This window comes from Gymnoscopelus braueri, assembly GCF_963280865.1.
Source record: "Gymnoscopelus braueri genome assembly, chromosome: 10".
NCBI lineage: Eukaryota > Metazoa > Chordata > Actinopteri > Myctophiformes > Myctophidae > Gymnoscopelus > Gymnoscopelus braueri.
Genome location: NC_137611.1, coordinates 22,798,474 through 22,816,458, shown reverse-complemented (window position 1 = coordinate 22,816,458; position 17,985 = coordinate 22,798,474). Strand labels below are relative to the sequence as shown.

The 17,985-nt window shown below is 42.8% G+C and overlaps 1 protein-coding gene across 2 annotated transcripts in view; it reads left to right on the top strand.

Moving 5' to 3' along the window:
* Positions 1-17,985, top strand: part of LOC308094273 (rho GTPase-activating protein 12-like) — a 54,300-nt gene that overhangs the window by 27,994 nt on the left and 8,321 nt on the right. The window contains exons 3-6 of one of the 2 annotated variants that reach the window (XM_080440820.1): positions 14,415-14,663; positions 15,535-15,744; positions 16,485-16,565; positions 16,793-16,918. In XM_080440820.1, the coding sequence (XP_080296946.1) occupies positions 14,415-14,663; positions 15,535-15,744; positions 16,485-16,565; positions 16,793-16,918 (666 nt within the window). The remainder of the gene's footprint in view (positions 1-14,414; positions 14,664-15,534; positions 15,745-16,484; positions 16,566-16,792; positions 16,919-17,985) is intronic. The other variant, XM_080440821.1, reaches the window with a different exon arrangement.

The window sequence follows — 17,985 nt, the reverse complement described above, 5'->3', positions numbered from 1 at the left end:
ATGTACTTATACATGCAGAAAATGAAATACCGTTCCCCCTCATGTCACTTGCAGTGCAACATAAAACATCAAGTCTGTGACATGGGATGTTGGTAAAAAGCAATTTTTGTCTCCGCCAGGCCGAAAGGCATGGCGAGAGAGTATGTTTTGCCCCCTGTCCGTCCGTCCGTGTGTCCGTCCGTCCGTCCTTCTGTCTGCGAGCAGCTGATCTCCGCCACCGTTGGCCTGGTCGCTGTGAAACTGCGCACACACAATCCCTGGATGCCACAGCAGAACCTCTGCCCCACATTTTTCCGGTTCCGGTTCCTTAACGATTCTCTCTTACTGGTCCGATTCCTGAACGGTTCCCTTTAAAGATTCCTATGTGGGTTCCAAATGGACCCTTACTGGTCTGTAACTCTGAGAGTTATGGTGGTCTTTGAATTTAAAAAAAGTTTGAGAAGCACCGGTATTGTAATTGTATAGCAGATGTAAAGTCCACATACAGTACCAGCTCCGACGGTGGGATAAAACCAGTTCCAGAAACGGCTCCAAATGTGATGGAACCGATTCCGGTTCCTCAATGTTGGATCCAGTTCCTCGGGTTCCGGATCCCAACCCTAAGGTCAACACACGTTCTTCTACCAGCACACCCCTGTGTTTGATGATTTTCTAGCATGATGCCTTAAATAGGTGGGATTATTTCCAGCTGATTGATTTGTTCAACAACGGCCTTGTTCTGAAAGCCTTGCACAATGGGCTCTTCTAGATTGGAAGCAAAGTGAAGCTGTCTTAAAGCTACATTGTGAAATGACTCCTGAACCGGTACCGGTACTCAATTTGTACAAGCTCAGAATCTGGGAGTTTGATGTCACGCAATCTCATTGGCTAAGCGCCCTCCCAGATCCTTACCCTAACCGTAATCATCTACAGTACAAGTAATCTATAATAGACAATGCTACCGACCAATATGTGCATGCACAAGGTCAGTGGTCACCCACGTTGCACACCCGTAGAATGGCTGTTCGACAGAAGATAAATTAGCCTCATCCTTTTCTAATGCCTGGGTTTCTGTTGCAGTGTTTCCTGCACCATGGAGGGGATGGGACAAAGTTGGATAGTTACAGCAAAGGCATAGTTACAATCACACAATAGACTACAGGGTGCTTAGTCAGTCCTTCGGCCTCGAGAGAATACATCTGATACTGTTGAGGTTGATGGTTCCTGTGTTTTTGAAATATGGACGTTTTTTTTCTTTTTCTTTCCTTGCATGTTTTGCATTTTTTCTGCAGTTTAATGTTTTCCTCTTCCAACCTGTGTATATTCCACTGCTTCAGTGTGTTGAGACATGAATGACCCCGGCTTTATCTTCATCCACCTCTTAGCTTTCTCTCAGCTCACCTGCTTAGTTTTCCTTATGCTATGTACTTAGTCTCTCTCCCTCTCTCTCTCTGTCTCTCTCTCTCCTCTCTCTCTCATATATATATTTGCCTCCCTCTTCCATCTTAATGTACAGTAATATTATTTTGTCATTGGTTTGGTTTCTGCAGTGGCTGACCTTGTGAAAAGACAATCGGCGAACACTGTCACTTTGTCATGTCTGATTATACTCTGAAATCCTTTAATAGCTGGTGCCTGTCGTTCTGTGTTTGTGTGCTTCTGCTGCTACTGAGCTCTCTCTCTCCTGCACTGCAGTGTTTGGTCTCGGTGTCCGCAGTACTGTAGCGTTGTAACTCTGGTTGCCTGTTGAGTAACTCCACATTACCGCAGACCAGGATTCCTACTGTAGTCTGTACATGTCCTTTTATTGATTAGGTCATTAAATATATATATATTTTCAGTAGATTTGTAACAGCTTTCAGTGAATGCTGAACAGTGGATCCAGGGTTTGGGGTACGCTATTTTTATTCTGATAATTTTGTATTTTATCCTTATTATTATTTTTAAGGTTTTTATCCACACTGTTGAGGAAGTACAAGAATTTCACTGCCTGCTGTAATTGCCAGGCTGCATTGTATGAATTTGACAATAAACACCTTCAACCTCCGATTTTTGTTGGAACAATTAGTTCAGAAGAAGACTTTTTCTAGAAGTGGTGTGGCTTAGAGTAGGCCTACTTGCCACCTTCGTACTCACTTTCCTTTTACAGGGAAGGAGAAAGTATATTGTGTTTATATTCCATGTCTATCATATAAAGCCATTTGTTTAGTTTTGGGATTTTTTGAAGACTGGTAATTTATGGGAATTAGTCTTCTGATTTACAATTCTCATTTACTGTCTTCATCTAAACATAATTGTGCTCCGCCAAGTCTCCTCCAGGGCAGGTAGCTTATTGTGGGCCAGCAATGTTTCACGGCAATCAGACATACTTGATTTCATGATTTGAGGCATTTTGTTCAAAACGGGCCACTCCTACAAACTTTGGAAGCAGGATTCAATATGAGAAATCGGACAGATCCGTCTTGATGGAATGGCTATAGAGATAATGTGTAGCTAGCGATTGGCGTGATGTTTGGGCAAAATCTGTAGGAGCAATGTCAACAATTGTGTTTAGAACAAATCGGCCTCCTGGTGGCGCTATAACCGATGTGAAAGATTTGAGGCAGAGGTTCTACTCTGGCCTCCAGGGAGTGTGTGTGCACAGTTTCATGCTGATCGGTCCAACGGTGCCGGAGATTAGCTGCTCAATGACAGACGTAAAGACGGACCCACACACACACGGACGGACAGGGGCGAAAACATAGTCTCGGCCACGTCTTCGGCCTGGAGGAGACAGTGAAGTTAATGTTGAACCCTGTTCCGCCTAGGGCTTAATGCCTCATCTCATCCCAGTACACAGTGATATAACACATTCATCTCCCTTGTGCAGCTAATCCTTTTATTTCAGTGTGTTGGGTTGTCAATGAACAGGCTCCTTGTGTCACTCCTCAGGAGTGACTCACTCATTCACTTACTCTCTTTTCCATTCCCCATTCATTCATGACGTCATCTTTACATCTGTCAGAGGTCATTATTGCGTCTGTGACATGAATACATGTTATCCACTCTGTGTCCCAGTACTCAGGGAAAGCCATGTAAACAACAATTTCACTTTAGAAATGTGTTAGGGATGCTATATGGAGACTGAACCAGCTCAAGTAGTGACACAATAACCATAACATCCTGGGTTCAGTGACTACCTCAAAGACTGCGTTGCATGTACTTTCTGAATAAAGCAGAGATAACTTCAAAATGTCTATTGTTTGGATGTTATCAACCCCACATGGTTTCATTTAGCATGTTGTATCCTGTGTGGTGAATACTGTTTGTTGAACATTGTGTTTGTTTGTCATCATTTGTGTCATGTTTTAAATCAAGCTGCAAATCAAATTTCACAAAGGCATTGTGCAGAATGTTAGCTGGCTGGTTGTCTTAATTAAACGGAAATCTTGAAAAAAAAAAGCAAAAAATCCCATAACACTTCATCAAATGAAGTATTTGCCCTGGTTTTGAATTCACCAACTACAGTGCTCACTCAGGCCACACTTAATGTCACTCAGTGTCTTCACTTCAATGACTTCAGTTCTGTCTCTCTCTGCGGTCCCACACAGTTCTTTGATAACTGCCATCCTCTGATCTCAGTTCAGTTGGAGAATGAATGGCGAGTGAGTGAGTCATGGTTTGTGGGTTGTGTTTGAGGGTACCTACAGGCCCACTGTCGTCAGCCCAGGCGACATTTGACTTTAATCTCCCACCCGTTGACTTCACAGCCACCATTCACGCAGTAGGGACAAAAAAAAGCGTATTTTCTAGTCCTATTGACGTCCACGTGGTTCCTGTAGTCGGAACAAACAACTGTCTCACATGGGAATGCTGTAGGACTAGTACTGTAATTCTCCATTCGGACTGCTAGTTGTCTATTCTAACAGATACCGGTAGTAAATTAATGAAAACTAACTTAAGTGCTCTGGGTCCCCAGAGGACCACTGCTTTGGCTTTTAGCATTGAACTTAAGTAGTATGTGTGTTACTAAAAGCAATAAACCCAAGAAGTTCTGCTTGTCCCCAGTGGTGCAGACTATCCAGGGAAGAATTAATGAGGCACTACTAATTTGTTGTTTACAGTCTTATGGACTGTATGACTAGTGAATTCCATAGTAAAATAAGATTAAATGTGGGTGGTTAGTACTGGGACTGGAGTTGCAAAGAAATTATTGATTCGGCTGCATCGATAGAATCAATTATGGGGCTTAAAGTCGCCATAAGTCGTCCTTGGCAGCCAGGGCGCTATGTCTCGTCATAAGTCCTTCTTGGCAGTGAGAGAGTTAAGTGTGCTGAGAACTTGAAGCTTGGTGTATCATTTGTTGTCTATATTCATTCCACTAATATTGAACAAATGAGATTAAACGGGTCATATTTGTGAATTCAATGTATTTGGAAATGGTTTGATCGTATAAAGATTATCGAATCGGATTGATTTGCGTCGTGGTGTCGTGAGAGATTTCATGTTGGACTAAATAGTTTCCGAAAGAAACATAATTTGAATCAAATTAAATCATTGTGATGTCAGAGATTTACTAGCCTAGTAACTGAGACCATGGAGCTAATTTAACCTTCACAAATGTGTTTCTCTGATGTGTAGGATAAAGGAATAATGGCGACAATATGAATGATTTCACCAGCCTACTTTTAGTAGTATGCAGAGTTGTGGTAAGGTTCACCTCACTGAATATAGTCTTATCTGCTTTTATAGCCCAGGGTAAAGGTCACCACAACAGCATGTGAGTTGGCAGTTACCTTCTCCTTATGTGGGTTATCCAGAGGAAAAGATAGTTAAGACTCTAACTTTATCTTTTCCCCTAGAGTTTTGTGGTAAGATGGGTTTTTGGTAAGGTTGTCATTTAGGGTTAAACTTCCTCAAGCCTCCAGTCTCTTTTTGGTGTGAAGAAGTATTTCGTTTGCCATGAATTCGAATTTTTGTCCCTTACTGGACTCAAACTATGTGTTGGCTTACTGTTCTGATAAAGGGATATCTTGACTTACTGTGAGTGTCTGAATGAAAGAAGTCAAATTATATAGACAACCCTCCTCAAAAGGCCATGGTCTCAACTGTATCCGAGCCCCATGGATTTATAATGTCCCCGTTATCTGGCTTAACAGGCATATGCAGCCTGTAGCTTCATTCAAGTTGGTGAATGGACAGGCAGCCTTGAACGCACTGTGCACATTTGACTGAATAAGACGCAGTCGTGTCCTTTCCCACAGGATATGGTTTCATTTTATTCAAAGGACTCAGCTGGGCTACGCAGCTTCAACACAGTGAGGCTGTGTCCTTGCAATGTGATCTGAACAGATGACATACACACTTCCTGTGTACATCATTCTCTTGCGTGGGTTTGTGCAGTCAGGCTGATATCTCTGACAGAGCTAATGTGTGATTGGAAACTATTCAAATGGAAACTGCAAATACACAACGTTCCTCCTCTGGTGGGCTCACTAAACCTCATCTGTCTTTTGACAGCAATGCAGAAGGTATTCACATTGGATTCATCTCTTCGGTTCAGTTATCCAACTCTGCAGTACTAGTCTGCTGTCGCCTGACACACTGTACCTTAAGGTAATGTGCGTGTCTTAACAAGCTTGTGACAAGAATGTCACCAGTTGAACGGGGCTGGTCTGAGGTACATTACGTTGTTGATTAGAATATACCATGGATGGGGGGGGGGGGGAAAGCATTGCTAAATTACTAATATACTTAAGGCAAATTAGTTGTCTCATAAACCACTCTATTTAAACTAAGAGATTAGTGGTATAAAATCCCTGTGGCTCCCCATGGCTGTTGAGCCATAATACTAACACGGGGCAGACGGGTCAAAAGGTCACATAACTCTGCTTGATATCTACATCTTCCTCAACTACGTTGGCAAACCATAAAGGTGCTGGATTTAGATAACGGGTTTCACGTTGGAAACGGTGGTTCATTGTGATCAGACACTGTCCTTTTCAGAGACCAGTTGGTGGGTTGTGTCGTGTAGCAGAAGATGCAATCTCAAGGCAGTGGAGAAGCGAATTATTTATTGACATAATCTTTCACATGCTTACAGGGGATTGCAAGTAGACTAATGTGTAGCTGTAGCTTCATTTATAGCTTCTCCATGTAGGCTAATGCTTTGTTTGTTTGTGCATGCACACACACAGCATTAAGTCTTCACTAGCCCCAACGTGGGAAAGTATGTGCAGCATGCATCATTCCCCAGGCCACGTCCACTTGCATGAGATGTCCTTAACACTGACCATGTTCCACCTGTTTCCATTGTTGCATCATAAAAGCCCTATCCTACTCCTACCCTCTCTAACTGTCCTCAGTGCACCTCCCCACTCGCAAACACGGTTAACACACACACACACCACACACACACACACACACACACACACTCGCCCTGGGACTGTCATCCAACTGCTGTGCTGGAGAATTAGACTCATTATCAGGGACCAATCAGGTGGCAGGTATTAGGAGAGGATTAGTGGTTAGATTGAGGCTGTCCGCGGTCTCACTGAATGTCTGTGTGTTGCGTTTTAACACGGCTTCTAGTGAAAAGACCAGCTTTGAAATAGGCTTTTTACAGTACCATTTTTATATGTTCAGGGATACAAGAATATTTTGTTAAACATAAGGATATTATAGGGAATATTGACACTGGTGTGCTGATCTACAGTATGGCACTCTACCACGTTCCTACTATTTCAGCACACCAGTGCCAATGTCTCACGGTATAGTGTATTATTGCTATTGTACCACAGTTTCATTCATATTTATGACTTACGTACTTTGTTACCAACAGCTCCGGCCATTAATAGGTTACAGGTAAAGTAAACAAGGTGGAATGCTGTTATCGGGAGATATTGGCACTTGCAATGTGAACTGTGGTGTTATTAATTGATTATACCACAGTACTATTTTTTATTAATTATAATGTTGGTTAATGTATGTGTTTAGGAGAATTGTACTATGAAAAACACAATAGAATATGATTAGTATTCCACAGCTCAGTGATTAAAAAACAGATAAATAAAACACAACCGGGACAAACAAAGGTACAGCTGCGGTGGATAACGGCAACTATATTGCACAATACAGTACGTAATGGTATGAACCAGTATAACCTTAACGGAGAGATTCATAAATATGTTTCTGACCTGGACTGTGATTCAGTCTGTTGCGGCCTTGAATCAGTAGATAAGAAACCTTTCCTTTGCTTTACTACAGAGAGGACAGGGCAGGCCAGAGCCAGCTACACACACACACACACACACACACACACACACGAGTGAAAGAGCATGTGCAGCTGTTGGGCTGGAACACTTTCATGCACGCGCGCAAGCGCACACACACACACACACACACACAGACAAACATCCACATTATGCACACAGTAGATCCACAAACCGTTTTGCGCGTACACTCACACTGGCATATCCACAGATGCATGCACACACACACAATCATTTATGCACATACACACAGATAGATCAATGAACAGCAGCAGCTGTAGCAGCTGTGTGTCCTGTCTCTGACTCGCCTTCTTGTGTGTGTATCATAGAGGGACATTGAGGGCCACAGTAAAAAAAGCCCGCCACAATGTTGTGACTCTGGACAACAGCGTCACAACAGTCCACAACTGTCTGCCAATGGAGCCACACACACACACACACACACACACACACACACACACACACACACACACACACACACACACACACACACACACACAGAGAGAGCGCTGTAATAGAATTAATTGGTCTAGTACTGCACTGATGAATGGCTGCGTGCCGTCCAGTTAATGGGGCTTATCTTTTATTAGACTTGTATTTAATGGACAACCGAAAAAGAGAGACTGGGAGGCCAGTGATACCTTAAGTATAATTATGTATTTTCCTGTGCTAAAATAGGGAGTAGTAGAGCCTACAATTCTAAGCACCGTAACTACTGTATGCTGGAAGTCTGGTGTTTGCATCGGACCCTGACAAGGATGTCCCTTGTGTGGTACCCCCCATGTGGATGTGTTAAAAATGCACATCCAAACATAAGGAGTGTTTGGTCAGTGGAGTTCAGCTGAGGTGATGGCAGGCTGATGTCTAGTCATCTGTAGAACACCGGGGATGTAGGAGCTGTCTTTTCACACTCGCAGTATCACGCTAGAGACTTGAAGGCGCCCTTGGAGTTGGCGTTGTTCGTTAAACCGTGGGTTTGACATCAAGTAAAAGTGTGCGCACTGTGAAATCCTCAGTGTTGAATTAAATTAACACTACATATTTTACTGCAGCAGTGCAACAGTTTTTTATAGGGGATCGGGGCTTATTCTCAGAGAACGGCAACAAAAACCCTGTGTTTTATTTAGAAGTTGGACCCAGGCGCCTGCAAGGTAGCCAGTGGCATTTTGGGATTGTTGTAACCTGCAGAGTGCCTTCCTCTATATTGGGCTGAGCTTCATAAAGTCATTCTGAGCACAAAGCCACCCCAGGCTGTTTTCCCTGCACCACATTGTATGCTGTTTTCTTCTATTCAGTGTAATTGTAGTTGTGTAATTGCCTGGGGTGGTGGCAGCGTTTCACGTCTGTTTTGTGTGGTGACTTGCAGTGTGTTTGTCTGGGCTTTGGTCGGCCTTTATTCCTTGTCGTTATTCTGCTCATTCACTTTGACTGGAATTACTAAGCCAGACTGAATGAGCAGTGCACATGCACAAGAACACACTCACACACACACACACACACACACATGCACAAACAAAAACACACACACACACACACACACACACACACACACACACACACACACACACACACACACACACACACACACACACACACACACACACACACACACACACACGCAAGAACGTTGGACCACACAGAGCCTTTTTTCTTTCTTTATTTGTATTTTGTCAGTGACGTCTGTGTTCTTTCTGTTGTAGTTATTTTTTCTTTAATATTTCCTCCAATACTTCCCTCCAACAACTATACAATGTGTACATGCGGTTGAATTGTAACAAATCAAAGGGATTAACGTGCATGTAAACTAAGGAATTAAACTGTCGATAAAAACCTCTGTAAAAAGGCAATCAACCATTGAGCATGAAAAGGTGTGTGTGTGTATGTGTGAGTGAGATGTTTGTGTGTTGCATTCCACTGTCACCCACCAGTATAATGACAGTGAACCCAGTCTCAGCTCACCTCATCTCCTGAACCCCTGACTCTCCATCTGTCTGTCGTCTAATCTCTCAAGAAATGACGGACTTGCCCTTTAAATCGTCTATTTGAACTCACCCTCTTCCTGTTTACATGGCATTGTCCCTCCCAGGCGCCCCTTACCCCCTCCCCAGCTAATCTCATTGGTCATCTGTCACTCAAAAGGCTGTCTGTCAATGCAGCTAAAAATACTAAATGTCCACTGATTTAATTAGCGTGAGTCTATTGTCTTGTATTACAGTTTTGTTTGTCTATATAAATCCCATACTTTTGCAATACATTTTACGTTCTGAGACGTGGTGACAGAAACGGTCTGTAACTGAAAGTTCACTGGATCAAATCCCACAGTGTCATGCCTGCATGTCCATGTGTCATGTGCAAACAACATGGGTGAAGAATTACAACAGTTATTAACACTCATGGTAAATAATTGTGTGTGTGTGTGTGTGTGTGTGTGTGTGTGTGTAGGTTATGTCATGGGTGTGTATGCGCGTGTGTGCTTGCGTGCGTGTGTGTGTGTGTGTTTGGGTGTCCTGTCCTAGTTTTAACCAGGAAAAGCACTGCAGTGATTATATTCCCTATGTAACTACAATTGTGGGTAAGGAAATGCTAGGCAGGTGTGTGTGCGTGCGTGCATGCGTGCGTGTGTGTACACATGATATTGCACGTGTTACTGTGTCGACATGCCTTGTGTTTAGGAAAGTCCATACTTTGATGTGCCTGCATTGCAGCAATAGCAGAACTTGGGAGGAGTGTGTGTGTGTGTGTGTGTGTGTGTGCATGCTCTGGCTCCCTGTGGTATGCAGTAGAGCAGGTTGATCTGTGCCACACAGGAAATGTCCTCCACTGGCCCCACCCTCCCAAATCTTCACACAACTTAATGCAGTCAGACTGCCACCTAATGGACAGCCTGACTCTGGTCAACTATGAGCTTCTGTTTAAGACCTCTCTTGCCTGGACAGCACTAGCCTACTATTTATAGTAGCATTAAACTCGTAAACCCTATATACCCTATATACTATACCCCTGGGAGAGGGGACTATACTAGGCCCCTCCTTTTACCCCCTACACCAAAAATGGCTGATCTACAAGCTAATAAAGCGTTGCAGCCCAAGGCACTGTGAGCTTGTAGATCAGCTATTTTCGCCGAACGTCCACCCCAGAAGAGGTACACTAGGGTTCATGTGGTTAAAGCATATGCCTCATAAAAACAAAAAACATAAGAAACAAACCTGACGCATGCGCAATGAAAATATATCAACTCCAGTCAAGTACAGACTGCAAGAAATTCTCTATCGGCTGTTAGTATCGTCTTTGACAGGACCAGAGACAGTCCTTTATCACTATGTGTGTACTACGATCTTCACAACTAATGAATTTCCTTCAGAGTGTGTGACTGGCCTACAATGTTTAGCGACAACAACAGTGTGTTCTAGGCTTCATCTCAGAGTAGACTAACTGATGCCACAGCCTCACAAACCATGTCTTGTCTAACATTAGACCTTATAATGTATATTATTCACTGACCTAACACAGGAGGCCCACATGAAACTTCTATTTGTCTCTTACTCCCTCTCCATCTCTGTGGTCTATCTGTCTACAGGTTGCGGCTAAAGACCGGCTTCTATTTACCCTTTTGAGTAATCTATACCTAAAAGTTTGAAGTGAGCACCTCACAGACTGTTCACACACAGTTCTGTGTCGTTCACCAGCAGTTTCACTCTCTCTCACACACACACACACACACACACACACACACACACACACACACACACACACACACACACACACACACACACACACACACACACACACACACACACACACACACACACTTTATTGTGGTTGGTGGTGGTTCATTGAAGTTGTGTTTTGAACACAGATACTCCAGAGGGGAAATTTGTGGTTTTGTGGTTCCATCGAAGTGGAGATCCGTCTCCGCAGCTTCCCAACGGTTGAACTTCCCCTTTGATACATAAAATCACATGTGCGCTTAACAGCACAGAGAGAGACTTCAGAACAGCTTAGACAGTGTTGCACTGAAACAAAAGTATTTCCATGACACACTCGCCATGATGCGTCTGAGGAGTGCTGCTTCATCCTCTCACAGAACTTAGAGACGATGATGTGTTCACTAGTTGCTCACCACCAAAGGTAGACAAGTTTTAATTTATTATATACCTGTTTTGTGTTCTGTTATGTGAAGGGGAAATCTAGAGAACACCTAGAGATCATCTCTAGGTTGCTTGGGTTGCAACCTAGAGATGCAACCCAAGATTTTACGTTTTTTTTTATTAATTTTTTTATTGACATTTTCTCTGACCCATTAAACCGCAAATACGAGTTCTGTGTCTTGCTCAATGACACTTCAAAGATTAAACCACAAGGGACCTTTCTTTTCAGACATGGTCATTCTAACTCACCAGCCACCCTGCTAACCAGATGCATTCAAACTATGTTACACAAGAGAATGTGCCAGCTTATTTTAACAGTTGTTATATTACTGGGTACACGGTCTAGAAAAGTTATTTTATAGTCAGAGGGAATACCAGTACTCACAGAAATGTTCTTGAGGCACATGATACCAAAACAGAGTCTTTACAGTCCATAGGTGAGGCATCTTGAACAGTCTGTGTAGATACTGTACCACATCCACATGTGTAAACAATTTGATCATATTTCTCTACCTTAAAAATCCCATTGACATACAGTATAGTACAAACAACAAAATGTATGAATTATGTAACCTGAATCCTTGCACTTACAATTTATTTATTTATTGCACCTTGCAATTTATATTATATAGAATAGAAAATTGTAATAGTAGAAAAATAGAAAAGGGTATATCTCCACACTGACTCTAGTGTTCCAATGAGAACAAATCAACTTTGTGATGATTGTGATTGATAAAGCAATCGCATGTTACAGTGGTGTGCAGATGCACAACACAAGTAGTCAATCTAGGCATATATCATTCAGTGCTCATACCTTTAACAACCTATGGTGCCTTATCAAAAAATGAAAATGGTGTCTCCACTGGGAACCAGAGAGCTGGATATAATGACACATTTCTTTGGTAGTACAGCATGCATGAGGTAGTACCTGACTATCTCCTTGGGTCCAGTGAACAGTCCATCGATCGTCACCTGCCCTCCAACTGTTTTCTCTGTTGGCCCCTGCATATTTCATCCCTATTGATCTCTGAGTAATAAAACCATCACAGGCTCTACGAGGCTTCAGGGCACACTGGCATTATTTATGAGCCTCTCTGCCCTGTCACTCCCCAGACATTCAGCTCCTTTGTAATGCCAATATAAAATGATCATGAAGAACAGTCAGCGTAGAGAAGTTTCTCTGTAAAATCTATAGCCTTTTTTTATTTAGGAGTATTTTTTCCTTTTTCATAATGTCACTTAGTATAAATTTAAGTTGAATGAAAATGTATTTCATGGGCATTTTGATATTTCATGAAGACATTTCTGATTGTGAGATCAGCTACTGTATGTGTGTGTGAATTGCAGCATGTTGCTCTTTTATTAGATGGAGTACGCTGCTTTTAAGAGGCTGTAATGAGACTTAATAGGACTTGATTGATGTTGCTCAAGTGTTGGCAGGAATATTGGCAGAAGATGTTTTCTGAGATGATGTTTTGTGATTCTGGTTCTGTCAAGGGTGTGTTAAAATGTGTTGGAATCACATTTGGAGATTTATTATTACAGGAACATGGGTTACACACTTAAAATGGTGTTTATTTGTTCTAGCATATTGACATCTTCATGGATATTATAATATCCTCTTTATTCTTTCCAGCATTGGGAGGACTCTCATAAATCTAAAGTTACATTTCCCAGGCAAGAACCAAAGAATAATGTGTATTTCACATGTGTTTTTATGGTGGAATTTCCTTTATTATTTTTCTCTCTTACATTTTTCTTTCCATGTTGTTGTTCATGATGATATTCTGTTATGTTGATGTACAGAATAATCTGTCTCCACAAGTCAGTCTCACTTCTGTATTTCTCCCAGTAGAATCTCTTATTTGTAACAAGTACAACAGATCCTGGCAGTTCACGGTTCCCTGTCTGTCCCGCTCTCACTTCCTGTTATGTGCTACACTTCCTTCCTCTTGTCCCATTCCTCGATGTCCTCCAATGTGTTGGTGTTCCATGTCTATAAATTAGACTGAAACTTTGCTCATCTTTCAGTAGCAACTAGAAAGGTAAAATGGTACATGGACTGCTTTTATGTAGCTCCTTTCTACTCTTTGACCACTCAAAGCACTTTATTGTTAATTCCTCACATAAGTAAACCTTCTGATTCCCAAGTGACTGCTCTGCCTTCTGAGCTCAGGAGATTAAGATTGTACTAGGTTTGGGAGTAGAATTGTACTTTATTGATCCTGCAGGGTAAAATTCATTAATACAAGATACATAAAAGTACAGAAAAGGATAAAAGCGGTACTTATCTAATCAATACTCATTATATTATATACTGTACATTGTCATGTACCAAATAAGAATATTACAGTTAGTAGTCCTAAAACCTGTGAGTTCACAATGGGTTGCCTTGACCTGATTTCAAATGCTTTTTCTTTACCATAGGGTTTTTGAATTATGGACAAATAACATGAATTGTACTCATGGGTATAGGTGTTTTTTTTCCTGCCTATAAATTGGTTGTGTGGTTACAAAGGTCAATGAAAAAGTTTTTTGGAGGGGGATATCATAAGCTTATTTTCTTAATTTCTCCACTGAGGGAGACCATCGGATTTTTCCAGAGGTAATTTCCGGGTTGGCCTCCCAAAATACATCAGCATGTCTGTAGTACCAGTACGATGTTGTTTATGTATGGTTAAGTGTGAGCCAGTGCTGCTATGCTCATGAGATGAATCGTCCAATGCACACATGTACAGCATACGCAGTAATATTATCACCATGACAATCATGTTATGTAGACAAGATAATGTCAGGCACTTGACATTAGCAGACCAGTTAGCACGTCGACCACATAATGGCAGTGTTGCAGGTTTGATCAACTTCATTCCACTGCCGTTCTCACTCACACATCCCCCAGATACTTCTGCAGGATGTAACACACACACACCTATATCACTGCTGCCTGCATTCATGGTTTTAACCAACTACTACCCCCCCTGCCCCCCCCCCCCTCTCTCTCTCTCTCTCTCTCTCTCTTCCCCTTTCCCTCCATCAGTCGGTGTCTCCATCAGGCCAGGGGCGCTCCGACTCTCCGGTCTACACTAACCTCCAGGAGCTGAAGATTTCCCAGTCCAACCAACCCCCGCAGCCCGACTGCTCCCCGGTCTCCGTGCTGGGAGACTGGGAGACCCACAAGGATCACAGCGGCAGACACTTCTACTACAATCGCTCCACCCAGGAGAAGACCTGGAAGCCACCACGTGCCAAGGAGACCAGCACAGGCAGCACTGGAGAGAGTACCGAGGTATGCACCTTCACATTATGGTTGTGCATGGCATGTATTAGAAATCCTAGCGTCATACATCACTAAACCGATTATTTGATTACTACATGCTGTCCATCGATAATCGATGATTCAATTAAACGGGACATTGCAGAACATAATTCTCAGACAATCGACTATAAATTAGATTGCAGACAATCCTCAGACTTGGCATTAGGGTAGTCGAATGTGTATGATGCATGTTGTACACGTGTATACACACTGTCACACACTCCCACATGCTTCCATGTGCATGCCTGTGCGGCAGCAATGTGGGTGACATCACTGGTATTTCACACATTGATGAGTACTGAACCGAAACATTACACATACAATAGCATACACTTGTTCTCATACTGGCACGCCCACTGAAACCGCACACAGAGTCCTTATGTACCAAATCAGGCGGTGACTCACACTGAAGGCATCACTGATTTTGAGTCATCAATTCCATCGAGTTAAAACTGCTTTCCCACACTGCCATCTACTGGCGAGAAGCAGTCGATGGTACTACTGAACGAATGCAAACCCACAGTCAGGTCACCACAAGATCTCCTGCATTCACATTCAAGGTTTATATGAGGTCACAGAGTTCACAGTAAAGTGGTTTATTGGTTTCTTCATTACGGGTGTCTGGTCCCTCTATCCAGCACCGCTGCACTCTGCGTTTCATTGGTGGCGGGCATTTCCTTGGCTCTGCGCTAATCTGATTTACACTGATTGGTTATGGGTGCATTCCAATCATCTGTTCTCCTTTTATAACTCCATGGTGAAAGATCTTTCTCTCTCTCTCTCTCTCTCTCGTCTCTTTACATCATTCTCGTTTCCCCCCCCCCCCCTCCCTGAATGGTAGAGCACGCCTCCTCTCCCGCTCTCGCCGTCCTTCCTCCCTCTCCTCTCGTTCTCCATTGGCCGCCTCCAGCCTCTGTCATCGGAGGACACCTGCCTCGGTACCTACTCTAGCCAGTCAGACAGCCAGTACGGCTCGCCACCCCGCGGCTGGTCAGAGGAGATGGATGAGCACGGCCACACGCTGTACGTCAGCGATTACACTAATGAGAAGGTACCTTCCTGCTGCAGGCGCTCCTAACTGTTCCCTACATGGGAAAGGACAGAGATGACTAGTTCCCTCTGCTGGCTGTTTTCATTCCTGGCAGACTGTTTTTTTTTTTTTTCATTTTCCAGGGAAAAAACGTTTGGTAATATCTACACCAACATCCACGTGTTCGTTAGAGTGCCCGGCCAAGCCGGATGCACCTGTGTTATTTAACCCATTAAGACCTGAGGCGATTCTTACAAATGTTTTCTAAATCCTAACAGTTTTTTGAAAAAAATCTGGAAAAAAAAAATTCACGATTTTTAAAAAATAGCAGATCTACAAGCTCGTAGCGCGGCACTCGGTGCCGCGCTATGAGCTTGTATATCTGCTATTTTTTAATAGCCTAAAGAAATCTAAAAGTGACACAGATGCGTCCCAGGTATTAATGGGTTAATAACGTCATAATTGAATAAATCACAGTCAAGACTTTGAACACAACCAGCAGAGGACAGTGTGATGGTGTTGTACTTCCATACCTGGGGTTTCTTCTCTGGGTTGCTGTGCTTCTGGGGTCCTTCATGGTGGCGTTCAAGCATCACACACAGTCCAGCATATATGATGTGATGTTCCAAAGAGGATTCGTTTCAATGTTATTCAGGCGTTAGTCAGTATTGTAGCTTTCATTCAGACGATATGCTCTTACGTAAGGTCAGAGCGCGTACCAGTCAGTCAGACCCACTTTTGACCTTTGTGTGTGCCAACAGTGGATAAAGCATGTAGATGACCAGGGCAGGCCCTATTACTACAGCGCAGATGGCTCCAGGTCAGAATGGGAGCTGCCCAAGGTGAGAATCTTTACCACTCATTGCTCATTGCAATCTAATGCTAATTTATACTCCATTGTAGGACGCTGTCCTGCGCCTCTAAGGGCAGCAATTATAAATCAGGCTGGACTCATCTTATAAAGCTTGTAATGTATACAACCCTATATCTGTTGTGTTTTATTGTTTGATGGACTTTTAAAGTGATTTAATTCCAACCCTGCTCCTTTCTCTTTGTTCGTCCCTGCCAGTACAACCACTCACCACCCCAGCCGGGCAGAGATGCCCCCAAGACCCGCAGTCTGGACAGGAAACAGGAACCCATCGTCCTCACCAAGTGGAGACACAGCACCTACGTCCTGGAGCCCAACGACAAGGTTTGAAACACAGTATGCAGTACAGTCCATACACGTTTGTTTACTGTCGTTAAATAGACAGCCACTTGTCTTCTATGTTATTACACTACAACCAGAGAACATTTGTCCTTTGTTTCATTTAACTTTGGGTCTGTTGTTGCTACAAATAGACAGTATTTGTCCCCCAATTATCTCATTGCATTGCATTCCATACCCTGTGAACTAGTGACTACAAATTACAAATAAATAGACCTTCCTTCCATGTTTTATTACATTCAATAAACTTTGGTCAACTGATACTATATTACAGCTGCACTCTAAAGACAATAATTTTACCCCAATAAAAAAAAGAAAACCCTAACGATCACTCATTTTACAGCTACTGTACAAATGTTAGTTTTTGTTCTGTCCTGTCGAGTGGTAGGTTGTGTTGTGTGTGATAATAACACAAGGTTTGCAAACGGACTGGTTTTGTTTCAGCGGCTCCTCAAAACCAGGCGTTTCCGTGCAGGCTCTGCCCGTCCACACCCATACAAACACCAAGTCAGTGTGACCTGTCATTCAACCCGCCAATCAATTGCCTTGACCTTCATTCCAAAAAGCCAATCACCTTGCATGACGATAATGAGATGAAACGAGGCAGTATAGCATCACCGGATGTATCTGTTTCTTTATCCTTACTTCTATGTTAACTTTAGACTGATCATCCTCACCTGATTTGCCTGACAGGGGAAGTGAAGGAGACTTTGAATTGTGGAAATGTGTTTGACAGATCTTGGTCACTTGAATGCCTCTTTCATTTTTATTTCCCCACAGATTTTCAACAATATTTTATCCAGATTAACATAATTTATTATGTGTATTGGGCTGTTATGGGCTGGTATGTTATGGCCTCTAAGGGCGATGAACAACAAACCCTATTTACTTAGTTGACACGGGTCCCCCAGAGCTCTACACTTGGTTCCCCTTTTTTTCCCCTCTACACAAAATCTTTTAGCTGAAAATATCTGATCTACAAGCTCACAATGTGTCAAGTTGGGATGCATTGTAAGCTTGCAGATCAGCTATTTTCCCCAAACGTACGCCCC